The following is an 18,149-nucleotide window of genomic DNA, read 5'->3' as shown; positions in this document are numbered from 1 at the left end:
AAAGTCCTCACCTTGCATGCGCCAGGATCCCATATGGGCACTAATTCATGTTTCAGAGGCTCCACTTCCCATCCAGCTCCCTGCCTGTGGCCTGGGAAAGCAGTCGAGGACAGCCCAAGGCCTCGGGACCCTGCATCCACATAGGAGACCCTGAAGAAGCTCCTGGCTCCTGGTATTGGATTGGCTCAGCTCCAGCTGTTGTGGTCACTTGGGGAGTGAATCATCAGATGGAAGATCTTCCTCTCTGTTTCTCCTCTGATCCGTATATCTGACTTTGCAATAAAAATAAATAAATATTTAAAAAAAGAAAAAGAAAATGGGTTGTAGTTGTGCCGATGAGGATGTGTGAAGGAGGTTTTCCTGCAGTTGAGCTCCTGTTCCTCCTTGGGGGAGGTGCAAATGCATGTAGTGGGGGAGAAGCACCCTAAAGTACCTTGGCCTGGTGCTTCAGGTGTGAGTGATGGGGAAGGAGAGTCCCTCATTTACAGTGTTTGTGGCCAGTACTCCTCCGGGCTCTAATTCTTCTCTTGGTCTCTTGCAGGTCAGCCTCAATGATTCCCACAATCAGATGGTGGTGCACTGGGCTGGAGAGAAGAGCAACGTGATCGTGGCCTTAGCCCGGGACAGCCTGGCATTGGCCAGGCCCAGGAGCAGTGATGTGAGTAGTGGGTGTTGCCCTGAGGACTGTCAACATGCCCTGCCCTGATCCGCTGGGATTGAATGCTAGGAAAAATGGTGGGATGGGTTGTATGGCAGGAAAGAGGATCTGGAAATACATCCATACATAGATCTCTTGATTGTGGAACGCGGGGAGATGCAGTCAGTTCTACAGACAGGTGCATGTTGTCTGTGGTTTCTCTGTGAAATAAGGGAGTCTGTTGTGGGTTGTCATAGATGCTCAGCCCAGGGCCACAGTGTTCCCTGGGCAGAGCTGCCCTACCTGTGACTGAGCTACATGGAATCAAATGGGTCTTCCCCATCTTCTGATTTCCTCTAACCCGTTACAGTGGAGTGAGCTGTTGGAACTATCTCATATTCATGTGTGTGTGCGTGTGTGTGTGTGTGTGTGTGTGTGTTTGTGTGTATTTCTTGGTTTAGAGTGACTAGGAAGGGCAGTGAACTGTGACACAGAAAAAAATGCTTCAGCGGGTCCGTGGCTATTCTAGGCTGTCCTAGGCAGTTCTAGGCTCTAACTGCCATGTGGGATACAGGCCCAGTGTTTTTCCAGCTCTTCGGATTTTGTTGTTATTGTTGTTGTTGTTGTTTCAGAAGCCTTGAGGTCTGGATTTGTATATGAAAACTATTGAGTCTTAATAAGTTGGCATCTAATGTATAGTTTCTGCAAATACCATGGGAGCCAGGGAAGGCATGCCTGAAGGTCAGAGCTGGCCTGTGGATCCCAGGTCTGTGCCACTTGCTCCAGAACTCCTGTGGGGAAGAGGCACACAGCCCCTGCCTTGCTTCAGGGACCCGGGTCCTGGGAGCAGGGCAGGACTGTGGACAGCACAACATGCTGTAGCACTCAGTCACCTGTGTTCTAGCAGAAGAAACCTTTCACTTCAGACTCACTTTCACATCAGCCTGAAGTTGACACTTCTAGCTTTGGTCTCTCTGAGATCCTTAAGGTCTCTGTCTACCTACTATTTGGAGTAGGTGCATTCAGAGGTAAACACTGGGGTGAACTCCAGGGGTTGTTTCTAGGGGGTTGGATGAGGCAGCCACAGAAGAGGAGGACTGGCAGAAGGGCTGGTTGTAGGAATGTACAGCCTTGTTGATGTGGGTGTTTAGCCAGGGTGTGTAGGACATCATAGCAGCTACAGACAGCCTGGGGCTGTTGCTCCAGAGCAGTGCGAGACTTGCTTGGAGCCCATTGATCAATGTGAACAGAGTTTGTGAGTGGCGGCTGCAGCCACAGGTAGCCCCTGTGAATGCCTGGGGGCCCAGAGAGGCTGTCTGTAGCCACTCATTGCTGCCTGGAGGTATCTTCTTAGAGCATGGGAAACAGATATCTAGGTTGATAAGTCTTTAGGATTTTAAGAACTCTTTGCCAGGTGGTGGGCATTTGGCGTAGCTGTTGAGATAGCCACATCCCACGTCACTACCTAGGTTGGAGTCTCGGTTCTGCTTCTGATGCAGCTTCCTGCTGATGTATACCCTGCCACAGCAGGTGAGGGCTCGAGGGCTGGGGTCCCTGCTACCCGCATGGGACACCTAGCTTGAGTTTCTGGCTCCTGGCTTCTGCCTGGCCCAGTCCTAGCTATTATGGGCTTTTTGTGAGTAAACCAGTAGATGGGGGCTCTTTCTTTTGGTCTCTTTTCCTGTCAAATAAATAAAAATAAAAAAACAATTCTTTGCCTAGATAATATACATATATACATAGATAATATATAATATAGATGTTATCTATATTATATCGACATTATATATTATCTATATTATATATTGCTATAATATATAACATACAATATAGATATATAATATAGATAATATACAATATATACACATACATACATAGATAATATCTATGTGTATATATATATATAGTGTCTATGTGTGAAATTCCTGCAAGATCTTACAATTGTTTTAAACAGAAGCTTTGCAGCATGGAGGGGCTTGCCCAGGACCCCAGGACTTGAAGAAGTCAGGACTGATGGGAGTTGAGACCCTGTCTTGCATGCATCTGGTGTGTGAGAATGTGGTGTTGTCTGAAGGGTCTTTGTACTGAAAGCCCCACGTCCTGGCATCCCCTGTGTCCTGGATCAGACAGGGTGGTTGGGCTCAGCAGCATTGCCCATCTGTTCAAACTCAACTCTTCTTCCTCAGCCTGGAGGTATGGATGTGTCTAAGTAAGAGCCCGCCGGACACTTAAAGTGATAAACTGTTCTGGAGTAAAATGGAAAACCCACTCATGGCCAGAGTTAATAAATCGGCGTGGCAGACATTTCCTGCATGTGTATACCAATGGCCCTAGAGAATTGGCAGAGGCTGCCGAGTTGTTCTGATGTGAAAAGTTAATGCAAAAATAAATGATGACTCAGAAGTGGGAGGGGGTGGTGCCAGAGCTGTCACCATCCAGTCCTGCCTTAAAGAAGGCTGAGAACCTGGTCCACAGCCCAGCAGGGAAAGAACCTACACATGGCAGGCCTCTGCCAGTCCCGGAGAAGAGCCCAGGCCACGCATATGCAGCGTAGGGAAGGGGTGGATGTGGAGAGTTTATTCTTAAACAGAGAGAGAGGAAAAAAGAATCTTCATGTGATGACTTGCCTGATTGTTCTCCTTGAGAAATCTGTGAATGGGAACACTAGATATTGCTTATCTTACTCCTTCGTAGCTGTGTTTCTGCTCTGGTTGTATATATACATGCAGGGGCTTCTAAAAAATGTTGGAAAATTGGGAAAAAATGAGAGTCAAAGATGATGTAAATTTTCCAAGAATTTTTTGATGCCCACCTATGCCCAGCATATTTTATAAACTAGTCAGATGCAACCTAACTGACCCAAGGAGCTACCCCAGCTTAGAATCCACCATCAGGTCAGAAGTAAGCAGGGAGGATGCCGTGACTGATGGGACTTGGTGCTCAAGAGCCCTGGGTGCTGTGATGTATGCTGTGATGTGTGCCTTGGCATCTAGTAGGAGTGAGTGGGAGCAGGGTCTGCTCACTAACACCTCGCTGGCTCCTGGGAGATTGGTGTCATTCTCTGTTCAGGCCATGCAGTCAGAAAGTTAGGTAGCACTCCTGCCTTGGTCTTGCCTTGAACCTTGGGGTCTACCTTCTTCTGATCCTCTCACTTGTCATTGGGGTAGTAGTTATAAAGCCTTGTTCCCTACGTTGTGGTCTTTTCTGGGAGCCAGTGCGGAGTGCCTATCCTGGGTCCCTGCCCACATGTCTAGACTTGAATCTGTTGCCCAGTGTCTTGCTGAGTCATTTGTAGCGTATTAAACCAGTGAGAAGCAGCGCTGTGAAGCGGTTGGAGCACTGCCAGTGTGATGCCTTCTGTATCTTATATTCCTCTCCTGTTACCCTCCAGTCCCCTGGATTATATAGGGGGTCCTGTGTATCCAAGGGTTCAATGAACCATGAAGTGAAAGCCTTTGAAAAAAAATTGCTTTTGCACTGAACCTATATAGACTTTTGTTCTGTGTCATTTTACTATTTCTGTTAACTGTGCATTGTGCTAGATTTTTTATGTGTCTGGAGGTGATCTGAGGTTTATGGGACGATGTACCCAGATTCTGTACAAATACTTGCCCATTTTATAGAAGGGATCTGGGATCTGCATGGGTTGTGGTATTTGGGGATGGGGGATCACAGACCCTGTTCCCACAGACTGACGGATGATTGTGTTCTCAATCATTCATGGTTCATTCAACTCATTCTGTTTTATTTGTGTAACACATTCATTTATTCTTTGGCTGATAAGACTTAATTCTTTCCAGAAAACTTGGTTGAGTGCCTGTGTTGATACAGGTGCACTAAGAGTAAGACCACTTTGCAGGGTTTTTATGTATTTATTTGAGAGACAAAGAGTTGGATGGGGTGGAGGGAGAGAGTATGAACGGGCTCCAGACAGTCCTCTCATGTGCTGCCTCGCTCTCCAAGTGCCTGCAGAATCTGTAGGGGTTTTGGAGTGAGTGGGCTTAAAGCTGAGAGCTGGGAACTCAATCCGGGTCTCCTACGCAGGTGGCAGGAACCCAGTTACTCGAGCCATCATCCCTTGCTTCCCAGGCTCCAGGTTCCTGGAAGTTGGGATTGGGAATTAGAGCCAGGCATCCACTCAGGTGCTCTGCTGTGAAACAGGGTGTCTTAACTCGCATTTTAACTGCTTGGCCAAATGACTACTGCACCTGCAGGGTTTTAAAGATGAAGAGAGAGATAGAGTACACAGTGTAGTAATATAATAGGGTAGCAAGTGTTACCCTATTATACACATGAGGTGTGGGGACAGGAAAGGGCCTTAGTTCCCTTCCTGAGAGGCATGCACTTGCTCCATGCAACAACTAAACCACAGCAGGATTCTTCATGTCCCTGCCTGGCCAGGAGAATGCAAGCGAGACAGTTCTGTTTTGTCTTTCCCCAACGTGGGTTCTCTGTGAACTCCTACCCTATTGGAGTGTGGGCTGCCCCATTCTGTTTGGTTGTTAGGAGCCCCTGTTTTGTGTATCTCACAGTTCCGCCCGCAGTGACCCGCATAAAGTCAGAGTCTGTTAGGTGCTTCTGACTTGACAACTATTAAATATTAACGGCTGCCATGTGGCCTCAGTTGCCTTTGTACAGACCTGCTCTCCTCTGCTGTTTCCATGCGGCCTTGTTGGCAGACACAGGTTGACGTGCTCACTGAGTTGTCATACCGTGTGAGAATATCTAGTGCTCATATAGTACTGGATTGCCCGAACCCTCAAACCATGTGTGCTATTGAATCAAATGAGAATGACTGGGGATACACCTTCCGGGATGAGGCTGCTTATTCCCATGCTTCTTGGGATCCTGCCATTTTTTTCCTTTTTTGTTTGTCTTAACTATCTTTCCTATAAATTATTTGATAACTTAACAATATGTGATTATGGTTGTTGACTAGGCTTGATTTTAACCTGCTCAGTATCTTGACTATGTTAATATCTCACAGGTAGTAGATAAAGTCTGGATCCAGAAATTTCTGGTGGTTTTGATTGTACCATCCCAACCCAAGGTGGATGAGTGACCTTGAAATACTGACTTTGAAGGCAGGCAGCCTGGGTCAGGACTCCACAGTTTATGTTGGTCCCCCGGGAAAGGGGCACGTGGCTACCGTGCTCCCATGATTTTTGCTCCTCACATCCTCGGTGATCACTCTAGAAGTACCTTTGTGGATTTTATGTAGTAATTTCTGTAATTTCACGACAGCAGGGACTAATATAATGGGAGCCACGTTCATGATCCTGGGATGTGGGACATTTGAAAGTTGAGGTAACAAGAGTGTTTGTTCTGCTTGATTTTTTTTTTTTTTTTGATCATCTGTTTTTTTCTTCTTCGTCCCTTCTCTCTCTTCTAGGTGTATGTGTCTTATGACTATGGAAAGTCATTCAATAAGATCTCAGAGAAATTGAACTTCGGCGTTGGAAATAACACAGAGGCCGTAGTGGCCCAGTTCTACCACAGCCCTGCAGATAACAAACGGGTAAGAATCTGGCTGTCCCCAAGGTCCTGTCTCTGTGGCTGTGCTTTGCAAGCTTGCTGTCCTGGAGTGGGCTCCGTGAGATGCAGTCTCTTGGTTTTCCTGGCCTCGCTGCTTCCTGCTGTTTTAAAGATTTATTTATTTTTCATTTTTATTGGAAAGTCAGATTTACAAAGAGGAGAGACAGATAGGAAGATCTTCCATGTGCTGATTCATTCCCCAAGTGGCTGCAATGGCCAATGCTGAGCCGATCTGAAGCCAGGAGCCAGGAACATCTTCCAGGTCTTCCACGTGGGTGCAGGGTCCCAAGGCCTTGGGCTGTCCTTGATTGCTTTTCCAGGCCACAGGCAGGGAGCTGGATGGGAAGTGGGGCCGCTGGGAGTAGAACCAGCACCTGTATGGGATCCTGGTGCATGTAAAGCAAGGACTTTAGCCACTAAGGCTAACTTGCTGGGCCCCCTCCCTTTTGTTCCCCTAACTTGAGATTTTGTGATGGCAGGGTGGGTCTGTGCATAATCAGATTGACTAAGCACTGGTCAGGCTTCGTTTCTCTAGACAAACGATGTTAGGCTGAACCCCAGAAAATCTGCCAGTGATTAAACTGTCTGACTCACAGGTGGCAAAAATGACTCCCAGGTACAGCTTAACTAGTGTTTCCCAAGGGCAGCTGCCCCGCTGCTGGTTGTGTGTGTGGGGAGGTGGGGGAGGTGGTTGCTACTCACTCACTGCTCTCTGAACCTTTATCAATGTAGAAAAGAAAGGCAAGGTAGCAGAGCTGCTTGGTTCTTCCAGCCCACGGCCCTGGGTTAGCACCTTCTGTCGGGGCGGTTTGCGTTGGAGCTCCAAGGAGGTGGCAGGAGGCAGGAACGCGGCTGTCTTGGTCCAGTTGTCCTTAGCTTTGGTGGCTGTTTGGGGGTGCTTTGAAAAGCTTATGTGTAATACATGCTATGAAGAGAGTTTATTTTAAAATTTATTTTGCACCCAAGTAAATGCATCTTGCAGTCCCATTCTGTTAGAAATTTTTGCCATTTACCCAAGACACCAGATGCCAGCGAGCCACACGGGATTTTTATTCGACGGGTGTGTGTGTGTGTGTGTGTGTGTGTGTGTGTGTGTGTGTGTGTGAAGGAACAGAGGAGGCAGAGAAAGGCAGAGAGAGACAGAGAGAGACAGAAGGGTCCCAGTGGGGGAGAAAGAGGGCCTCAAGCCTACAAAAGGTGGGGGAGGAGAGAGAAGGAGAGAGAAAATGAGAACATAGGGGCGGGCATTGAGAGTACAGGGTTGCAGGGACTGGTAAGATGCACTGGAAGCAGGGCTGGGGATTTAGGGCGCAAGGGATTGGTGGGTAGGGTTGTCAGGTACAAAATTGGGCGTGTAATCAAATAGCACAAGACTTTACAAAAATGAAACCAAAACTTAGGGCAAATGAAACAGAAACTTAAGGCAACGGAACCCTAAGGGAAGCAACTACTTAAAGCTGTGGTAGGTCTAAAATGGTGGGGTCCCATCAGTCTTCGGGGCTGATCTTCGGATCACCCCTCCCACATTCTTTGTGAACTTCTAAAAGTTTACCGGTGTTTAACTACTAGCTTCCAGGGTCTGAGTGTTTAGTAACCTAATTTGTGAGGCATACAAAATCATCACCTGAAAAATGAACTTGGTAGAGATTTAGTAAATTTGAGTCCCGCCTGTGGTTGCCTTGACAGGGCCAAGCCAGATGATTTCACAGGCCTTTTATGGCCCTTGGGGAAGATGTTCCTCACCCTTGTTAGGGAAAGACTTTCTGTAGAAAAACAGAAAACCACATGAGAAGTAAAAGCTTTCTGTGGTGAGTGCCCCTGTTGCTTTGGGTTTCCCCTAGAAAGGAACCTGTCCGCAAACCCTCTTTGCAGGCCCTCCTGCTGGCCTCTGAGGTCGCAGGGGGTCTCCTAGCTGGCCATGCCTTCAAAATAAGTGGTGTGATCCATCACAGCCAACTGTGTCTGGAGGGAGCTGGGTCCCAGAAGCCCCCTACTGGGGTAGCTGATGGTGGTGCTGGGACTTTTTTTTTTTGTGAAAAGGGGCCAGGCTTCTGGGGCTTCGGCAGGGGCCACTCCCAGGTTTCAGGGCAACGCTCATTACCGATTGGTCCAGAGCGATTGTTTTGTAACAAGGGGAATAATCATTACTGACACAGACTGGTTAAACATCAGCCCTGCCTGGCCTTCTCAGTGGAGCAGTCCTGCTTACCAGTCCACCTGAGCTGAAAAGCCAGGTGACTGTGTTTGTCGGTGCGAACTGGCTCTGCAGCCCAGAGAGCCCGCCTCTGTTTCCTTCCAATCCACGGTGCTGGGGCCGGCCTGGCCTGGTCCTGGAGGGCTCCCAGAGGTGGCAGTGGGGAGGGCGGCTGCGTTACCCACAGTGCTCTGGGCTTAGGAGAGGTTAGAGCTGTGCTCTGGGTCCTGCTGGCTGGCAGGGCTGACCCTTCTGTGGTTACCTTTCCTTGCCCCTTGCCTCTCAAGGGTTGAATCGCACTTGTGTTACTTTATCAGGTTGCCCTTATCTTGTCATTATTTTTGCACATCGTCTCACAGCAGGCCCCTTATTGAAGCTGTAGCCTGTGTGTGCCCATGTTGTCCCTCCACCAAGTTTCTGTTTAAGCTCCCCTGGTCCTGGCTTCGCCACACACTCCGGTGCACAACAGTACTGCAGGCAGGCACTCCCTCCTTCCTGTCTGCAGGTTGTGGGTTTGTGGTGAGTGACGGCTGAGGAGTCAGAAGGTGTGAAAGATGGTGTTGAATCTGCAGGAGAAGGCTTGGTGCGCGCAGAGGATCAGAGCTTTGCAGCACTGGGTGTGAGAAGGCCTAGGGCAGGGCTGTGGTGTTGGAACAGGAGGAAAGGAGAAGCCCAGGGATTAGTTTTGGGTCTGCCTGGCTTGGTAGGCCAAGTGCTGTCTGCCTTGTAGTCAGACATCTCTAGATCCTTCCCAGTGCTGTCTGCCTGTCTGCTGAATGGAGTGGGAGAGGCTTCAGAGTTGGTGTGAGTGGAGCAATAGAACAAAGAAAGGCAGCTGTGCTGGAGAGCTTGCTGAATGTTGGAACAGTGGCCAGGAGCCGGCTGAGTGAACAGGGAGGCAGCCTTCCTTGGAGAGTTCTGAATCCCCAGAGATGGCTGTGCCCCTCCCCAATGGCTCCGGAAGGAAATGATGACTCTTATTGTGTTGATTGCTTCTGTGACTTTTACCTTTGTCCTCTGGAGAGCAAATTGAGCTACCAGACTTACCACTTCCTGAGACAGCACACACCGGCCGGGCGCCTTGCTGTCTGCAGCTGGGTGCTGGCTGCATGCAAGGCACCTGGGCAGAGGTTTTAAGGGGCTGCCAAGGAGCTTTGGAAATGTTTGAAATCAAAGTTGGCAGCTGCTGTGGGAGGATCAGACGTTAGGAGAGGGCAGCATGGACATCCTGAGGGGAGCAAGTGCCAGTGGGCTGGGTGAGAAGGGGGGACACAGGCGTCCAGCTCCTGTCTCCCGGCTCTGCCTTGTGATAATGCTGGAAGTGGTTAGGTCTATCTATTTTCGTATTGGCCTACTGGCCTACTTCCTTCTTCTTGGTCCACTCTGTGCAGCTCTGGCCACCTGGCAGTTCCACCAGCCTGAGTGCTGTGCTCAGCGAGGCAGTGTCTAGAGATGTCTACACTGTTCAGATGAGGCCCCTGAACGTGCAGTTGGGCTTTGTAGCCCTGATGGCAGCAAATGGGAGAGTGGCTCCCACCTTTTTCCAGGCAGAGCTTGGTTCTGCCTGGTGGAAGTGGTGGAACATTTCTTTCTCTTTCCTCTGGTTTTCGGTTGCTAAAAGGCTGTTCTTTGGTGCTCCCCTCTCCTCTCAAAGTTCTCATGGTTTCTGCTCTTGTGAGAAGTCTCATTGACAACCTACCAGAACCTCTTGAAGCTTTGATTGCTGTCTTCCTACAGATTTTTGTATGTCCAGAGGAAACACAGCTTCCAACCGAAGGAAGAAACTCCTTTGGAATACTAGATGGCTTAGGGAACGTGAACACGCTCTTGCAGTGGCAGCTAGGAAACACTCAGTAGGTCAGTTCTGTTGGCAAATCTGTGGTCTTGGCACCTAGTAAACTCGGCACCCAGGCAGTATAGGAGCCTTCAAGCAGACTAGAACATTGCATATGTTCCTCATGTGCGTAAGGGGCATGTATGTCCCAGCGTGAAGCTTTGTATGCTACAGTGATGTATGGTGTTTGCAGCTAGTTATAGCTGGGGGATGGACATTTAGCCTTGCAGTTAGGATGCTGCTTAAGATGTCCACATCCCACATTGGGGTGCCTGGGTTTGATTCCTGTTTTGTGCTGATGCTGTACCAGTGGCTCAAGAGATTGGATGCCTCTGTGGGAGTCCTGGACTGATGTCTCAGCTCCCAACCTTGGCTCAACCAAGCCTTGGTGGATGTGGGCTTTTGGGAAGTAAGCCAGGACATGGGAACTCATCAAGCTGTTGTCTCTCTACTGAAATGAAGAAATAAAGGAAATAATTAGAGCTGGGAAAACCAGATAAGGTTGGGTCAGAAAAGTGAAGTGTCTGTGGGTACTTGGGATTAGGAATGGTGCTTCCAGGATGGGCATGTGGGCACTGTGGAGATAGCAGAGTTGGTAGAGTTGCTAAGTTTTGAGAAGGGACTTGGCAGAAACTTCCAGGGGCCAACAGATGCTTCCCAAGCAGGACAGTGAGTGGAGAGATTTCCCATGGTTTGAAGATTTGCACTGAGCTGCTTTGGGAGGTCAGCTAGGTCCATTTCAACAGGGAAGAGAGATTCTTTTGTCTTGAGGAACTTTGGGAGCCAGGGAGTAGCTGAATGGCATCTTGTTGGGCCATGAGAGGCCATGATGGGCTGGAGAGGAAAGCTTAGGGAAGGTTCTAGAAAGGTAACTATGTAGTGGTGAATTTGCTTGCTCAACCAAACTTATACCACTCTCCAAGTATTTCATAACTTGAAATATACACACAGCATGCTGGTAGTCCTGGAATAAAAAGGAAAGGGCAGATTTTTGAAAATGATCTTTTAAAGATATATTTAGTTGAAAGGCAGATTACACAGAGAGTGATAGCAAGAAGAGAAAAGGAAAAAGATGAGAGGAGAGGATAGAAGAGGAAAGGAGATCTTTCATTTGCTGATTAACTTCCCAAATGACTGCAATGGCTGGGGCTGGGCCAGACCCAGGCCAGGAGCTAGGAGCTTCATCTGTCTCCTACTGGGAAGTTGGGGCCCAAGCATTAGTGAGCAGCTGGGACTTACCAGCGCCCATATGGAATGCTGGTGCTGCAAGCCACACTTTACCCTTGTATACCACAATACCAATTCCTAAAAATTATTTTAATGGGAAGCATAGCAGGGTAGGCAGATGATTTAAATGGATGGTTGTAGGAAGGAAATAAGTTGCCAACCTGATTCCTAATTGCCAGTTGTGGGATTGGGGAAAGGTGTAGTGTGGGTGGAACTTGGCAAATTTCGTACTGGTGGGAGGTGTTGAAAAATGCAGTTTTAGACATAGTAGTGTATCTTGATCCATCAAAGGGTAGAGGCTAAGGTCAAGAAGGTAATGCAAGTAAATCTCATAAGATAGGGGTAGCCTGTAGATTTGAAAGCCAGTTCAGTAGTCTATTTTGTGTTATTATAACAGATTACCCAACGTTGTGTGCTTTATAAAGAAAAGAGGCTTACTGAGCTCATGGTTATGGAAGTTGAAAGACTGAAGTCAGGTAGTTCCTTGATTTATTGTCTGCTGAGGTCCTTTTTGCCTACATTATATTATGGTGGATGGCACTGAACATATGTGAATTGGAGAAGGCATATGATGAGACTAGAGCCAGAGAAAACAGAGGAGGCTGATATGGTTTTTTTTTTTAGAGCATCCTTGAGAGAGCCAATCAGGGCCCCAAAGAGTGACATGAATCCCTTCCCAGTGCTGAGTCCCCAGTAGGCCAGACCCAGTGCCTCATAAAGGTTCCTCCACTTCTCAATATACGGTGTTTTTGGGGAACAGATCACATCCAAATTATGAGTCTCTGCAAATTCTTCATAGAGGCAGTGGTTGAATTCATGTGGAAGGGCAGGCTGGGTTAGCGGCAGGGAGTGGAGTAGGTGACAAAGGCGGTGGCAAAGGACATCCAGGATGGAGACAGAGACTTAGGTGAACAGTGGAGGGTTGAGAGTGGGGAATTGCAGGAGGGAAGGCAGAGAGAATTTTCAGTAGAAACAGAGTGGGTTAGGAGAGTTGATGCATAAATGAGTTAGATAATCCTGTAGGAGACCTGTGAATTCAAGACATGCTGCCTTTTAGTTACAAGGGAAGAGGTGACATTGATGGATGGTTCAGAAAAGCGCCTGGCCCAGCCAGCCGTGGGTATAAATGCTGCCCATCTAGCAACACCCTAGGCATTTAGCCACTCTAGGCTTCAGTGCCCTCATTATTAGAAGAGAGGTTCTAACAATAATACCCAAAGCATCAAGTTGCTGTGAGTACTGAATGAACTAAATGAGGTAAGGCATGCAAAACATTGAGCCCAGTGCTTGGCACAGACTAAATGTTCTTGCAAAAATTGAGCTATTATCATAAATAACACTAACTGCTATGGCTGGGTATGTGATTTTTTAGATTCTTCTATGTGAAACTGCAGGAAACCCTGGAATGCATTTTCATGAACGAAGTGCTCCATTTCCCAATAACCAAGATGGTTTGGGAGCAGGAAAATGGGCTGTATTATTTCTAGGGAGTATTATCATGATGGAAATCCTCAAAGGATCATCATTGTTTTCATAACTTTGCATTGGCTTGGAGTAGCGTTTGCCTTCAGAACATTGACTACCTTTTCCAGTTAGACTTAATTAGGCTTCTGTAGAGTGTGGAGACTTACATTAGAGGCTAGGGAGGAAATACAAGAGAAAGAACACATAAGAATATGTCCCTGGGAAGTTCGCAGTCTGGGTTTGGCAAGAGAGTTTGTGCATGAAAAGTAGTAAAGACCTGTGAAAGCAGCATGGGAACAAGTGCAGTGTTGTTTGTCATGGTCAAGGCCATTAGTGCTGAAAGGATTCCCAACTGTGGTTCAGCTGGATCGGATGGAGCCGATGAGGGCAGGAGTTCTTGGACAGATTCCATCAGCTCGGTTGACTTCTGGGGTGTGAACGGCTGTTGTGTGTTGAGCTGGATTCCGCCTTGCTCCAGTTTCTGCTTCCTGCATAGTGTCCCTTGGAATTACCCCCACTCCCGGAGCCCCACAAACACCAGCCTGGCCCTGTTTTTTTAATCATTTTTCCAGGCATTCAAGTTTGTTGTCAAACCCATGCTGTGCTTCCCTGCTTTCTTTGTGTTGTAGACTTGGGATGTTGTTTCCTTAGGAAGATCTTGATTGTCCTTGAAGGCCTGTCTCTTCTGAGCAGTGCTGTCTGGTGGATCAAGCTGGATAGTTCTTCATAGGACTGGGTCTGACTTTTCTCAGTTAACCTTGCATTTGTGACTAGCCTTGGGTGTGCCTGTGTGTCTCATGAGCTGCAATCCGTAGAAAGAGTTCTGGCTTTCCATGTGGCACCACCAGCAGTCGGGCCCAGGATGGGTCTTGTAGAGCGTATTTGGGAAGCTGGATCACCTTGATCCCTGAGGAGTCTTTTCACCACAGCCACTGTCCAGCTAAACTTGTACAAAGCCACTCACCTATGCCCAAGCAAAGTAAGATGAGGCTCCTACTCACCAAAGCCGCTTCCTACCCTCAGTATGTGTGGCAGCCACAGTGGCAGCTTGACCCACAGAGCTGCATGGTTGCCTGGCAGGGTAGCCAGTAGGAGAAGGTTTTTTTGCTAGATGCTTATGACTTGATTTTCCTGGAAGTCTCTCCCCTGTAACTCTATGAGGAGAGACAGTTATTCTACCTATATTCAGCCAGCTTGAGGACCAGGTGTCTTTCCGTTCCAAATGACACTTGCCACCTTGTGATTGTCACTCAGTGACTCCCATACAGTGAGAATAACCAAGTTGAGAGCAGAAACTGCAAAAGCTTTGTTGCCTGGTGAAACAAATCCGCTTCATGGTCTCCCTTTATGTCTTCTTGGCAGCCTGTTCTTTATTGAATTTGCTTGGCATGCACAGTGACTTTTGATCACTAGGACATGGGGAGAAAGCCTTGTGGAAGCCCTGTAGGGACGCAGCATCCTGTTGGTGCTGCTTGGCCCTCTGCCCATGTGTGTACCTGTATGTGGTTCAGGAAGTGTCAGGTGGCCCTGCCGGGACCTGTTGTGAGCTTCTTTGTTCTCTCCGCAGTACATCTTTGCAGATGCTTACATTCAGTACCTCTGGATCACATTCGACTTCTGCAATACCATCCATGGCTTTTCCATCCCATTCCGGGCAGCTGACCTCCTGCTCCACACTAAGGCTTCTAACCTTCTCCTGGGCTTCGACAGATCTCACCCCAACAAGCAGGTAAGGAGCTGCTAGACTGCAGGCGTGGCGGGTCGGGGGAGGGTTGCTCTGAGGCACCACTCTGCCTTGGTGGATTGTGTGTCCTTTGAATGACCTTGCCTTCGGCCCCTCCCTTCTCCTCTCAGGCTCAGCCTTTGTGGCTAGAGTTTCACCTGTCACAGGTAAAGGAAAATAGATTGCTGACACTCCCAGTCTCCTGCTGCCAGCCATCAGCAGCCAGCACTTGGCAGTCCCTGGTTGTGTAACAGCTCACCTTTCCCAGTACACACACGGACACCGCTCAGTCCTCAGGGTAAATGAAGGCTCTGGGATTTCACCAGTGAGAGCCACATATCAATGTTTGCAATCTCAGCTCTTTGGGAGCCCCTTGTCAACTTTCTCCTTCACTTGCCCATCCTTCACCTTCAACAGACCATTTTGCCTATGGTTACCTTGATTTAGTACTCTTGCTTTGTGGATGTGTAGGTCTGCCTGGGTTGTGGGTACAACCTGAAAGTGTGTGTTTTCCTTCTTAAGTTCAGATTTGAAGGAAACCTAACAGATGAGAAGAGTGCCTGAATGTAATTTACACTCTGGGTTAAGACGTGGCAAGTCAAAAATATTAGTTGAGTGTAAGTCCTGTAGATCCCGTGTGGTTAGATTAGCAGAGTCTTCAGTGTTTTGGCTTAGAGGAATCTTGGCCTGTTTCTTCTTCTTCTTCTTCTTTTTTTTTTTTTTTGGCGGGGGGTGGGGGGAGGCTGGTTTAACACAGATCTCATTATTTTTGCTTGCCTGATGGAGTAACCCAAGAATGAGCTGGGTCAGTGTACTAGTGGAGGTGGATTTTTGTTATTCTTGGTCTCATGCTTCTTAATACCTGTTTGCCTGGTCTGGGGAACCTTCAGGTTGCCTCTGTGGAAGCTGATGTGCTTTTACAAAGGTCAGCAGCCAGTCAATTACTAATGATTGTGTCCAGATGTGCCACTGCCTGCGAGCTCTCTGGACATTGCCAGTGTCCTCTGCGTTTAGTTTCAGCTATCAAATCCTGTTGTAGACCTACTCCCATTTATTTATGTATTTGTTTATTTTAGATTATAGTAAGATATATATAATAGTTTATTGTCTTAACAGTTTTTTTTAAAAAGATTTTTGCTTATTATTGCTTATTTGAAAATCAGTCATATGTGCACACACATACATTCACACACAAAGAGATATATCCATCTTCATCCACTGGTCCACTGCTGCAGTGACTGTAATGGCCTGGTCTGAGCCAGGTCCATACCAGGAACTGGGAGCTCCATCTGGGTCTCCCATGTGGTTGGCAGGGACCCAAGTACCTGAGCAATCCTTGGCTGCTTTTCCCATGTCATTAACAGGGAGCTGGATGGGAAGCAGAGTGCTGGCTGGGATGTGGTCCAGTGCCAATATGGAATGCCAGCATTGCAGGTGGCAGCTTCACTTGTTATGCCATAATGCTAGGCCCTCTCTTACCCATGGTTTTAGTGTATAATTCAGTGGTATAAGGTTCATTTATGGAGCTGTGTGGCCATCACCACAACCTTTTATCCTGTGAAACATACTCTGTCCACCTTGAATTGACTGCACCTTCCTCCCCACTTGTGACCTCAGACTCCAGGGAGCTGCCATTCATTCCATTTTCTGCCTCTATGGCTGTGCCCAGTTTTGGTACCTGAATCATTCAGCATTTGTCCTTTTGTGACTGGCTGATGCCACTTCGGATCATGCTCTCAGGGTTCACCCATGCTGTATCCTATAGCCTGTGTCAGAATTTTGTTGGTTTTTAAGGCCAACAATATTCCATTCTGTGCATCTACCACATTTTACTTATCCATTCATTCATCAATGAATATTTGGTTTTCACTTTTTGGCTGTTTTGAAGAATGCTGCTATCTACTGCAAATATTATATAAATTGTTTTCTTTTTAATTAAACAGTTATCCATTTGGGAGAGAGAGAGAACAAGAGTGAGCCCACACCTACTGGCTCAATTTCCAGATGCCCTCGATGGATAGGGCTAGGGATACAATCCGGGTCTCCCGTGGGGGTGTCAGGAACCTAAGCTATTACCGCTCCCTCCTAGGATCTGCATGAGCTGGAAGCTGGAGGCAGGAACCCAAGACAAATGTCAGACCCACACCCTGGGTTAAGAGATATGAATGTCTTACTTGCTAAGCCAGTGCTGCCTACCCCACTATAGATTTGTGAGAACATTTCCCCTCCTTCCATCGGAAATGCCACTGCTTGGGTGCCTTTCCTGATTGCGTGAAATGGTTTCTGGCAATCAGGACGTGGAAAGCAGATCACACTGTTTCCCCTTCTGGGTGATGTTGAAAGCTTTTGTGCCTATGAGAAAGAACACAGAGGCGCAAGTGCAGGTGTGTGCTTCCCTCCTGCGGAGCTTGGTTTTGGAAGGACCAACCTGAGCTGGTTCTGGTGACCTGGGTGCCTGTGTGCACAGATCCTGGGCAGCGTAACACCAAATTTCACTGTTGGGTTGGTGATGCCATTCAGGTTACATCACACCTACTTCTTGTTTTCATCTTTGCAGCTGTGGAAGTCGGATGATTTTGGCCAGACCTGGGTCATGATTCAGGAGCATGTGAAGTCCTTTTCTTGGTAAGTTGTGTGGCCACTGATCTAAGGGTCTGTCTTCAGTTCCAGCCTTTTCATAGTGGACGGATCTATTCTCACCTGAAATGTGAGGCATTTAGCTGAGGATAGAAATTTTCCAGACTGAGAGTTAGACATCAGTGGCAGGGGAATGAAAAAGGAAGGTCGTATATGAAAGGAATGATGAGACCTCTGCTTTTTGGGTTTTTGAAAGATTGATTTGGGGGCTGGGGTTGTGGTACTGCTGATTCAGCCATCACTTGCAGTGCGAACATCCTCTCTGGGCACCTGTTCTTGTCCTAGCTGTTTCATATCCGATCTGATTCCTTGCTCACATACCTGGAAAAGAAGTGGAAGACCGCGCAAGTATTTGGGATGCTGTGTCCACATGGAAGGCCTGGATGGAGCTTCTGGATCCTGGCGTTGCCCTGGCCCAGCCCTGGCTTCTGCAGCCATTTGAGAAATGAACCAGCAGATGAAAGAACTTTCTCAGTCGAACTCTTCCTTTCTCATTGTCACTGTACATTTCAAATAAACAAATCTTCCAAAAAATGTATTTGAGAGACAGAGAGGAAAAGACAGATAAAGATCTTTCATCTTCTGGTTCATTCCCCAAATAGCTTAAGTTATCAGTGCTGAGCCAGATGGAAACTGCAAGCTTGGAACTCCATCTGAGTCTCCGCTGTGACTGACAGCAGACTAGGTGCCTGGGCCACTTTCCTCTGCTTTCCTAGGGCTGTAAGCCAGAAGAGGAGGCAGGACTCAAACCAGTGCTCAGATATGGAATGCTGGTGTCATAGACAACCGCTTAACTTGCTGTGCCACAATGCCAATCTTGGTGGGGGGAGTGGTTTGCATTTTTCCATCCATTAGGGAATCCATCTGGGAATCTTGAAGTTCTTGGACAACTTCCTAA

General features: G+C 47.7%; 1 protein-coding gene across 1 annotated transcript in view; it reads left to right on the top strand.

The window, feature by feature from the left end:
• The window catches only part of SORL1 (sortilin related receptor 1), a 165,241-nt gene that overhangs the window by 16,852 nt on the left and 130,240 nt on the right, over positions 1-18,149 (top strand). The window contains exons 2-5 of the mRNA XM_040976801.1: positions 542-658; positions 6,030-6,155; positions 14,459-14,620; positions 17,172-17,239. Of these exons, the coding sequence (XP_040832735.1) occupies positions 542-658; positions 6,030-6,155; positions 14,459-14,620; positions 17,172-17,239 (473 nt within the window). The remainder of the gene's footprint in view (positions 1-541; positions 659-6,029; positions 6,156-14,458; positions 14,621-17,171; positions 17,240-18,149) is intronic.

This window comes from Ochotona curzoniae, unplaced genomic scaffold (genome assembly GCF_017591425.1).
Source record: "Ochotona curzoniae isolate NIBS_2020 unplaced genomic scaffold, NIBS_Ocur_1.0 contig_2723, whole genome shotgun sequence".
NCBI lineage: Eukaryota > Metazoa > Chordata > Mammalia > Lagomorpha > Ochotonidae > Ochotona > Ochotona curzoniae.
The sequence above is the reverse complement of the archived record's forward strand: the minus strand, read 5'-3'. Positions and strand labels throughout refer to the sequence as shown.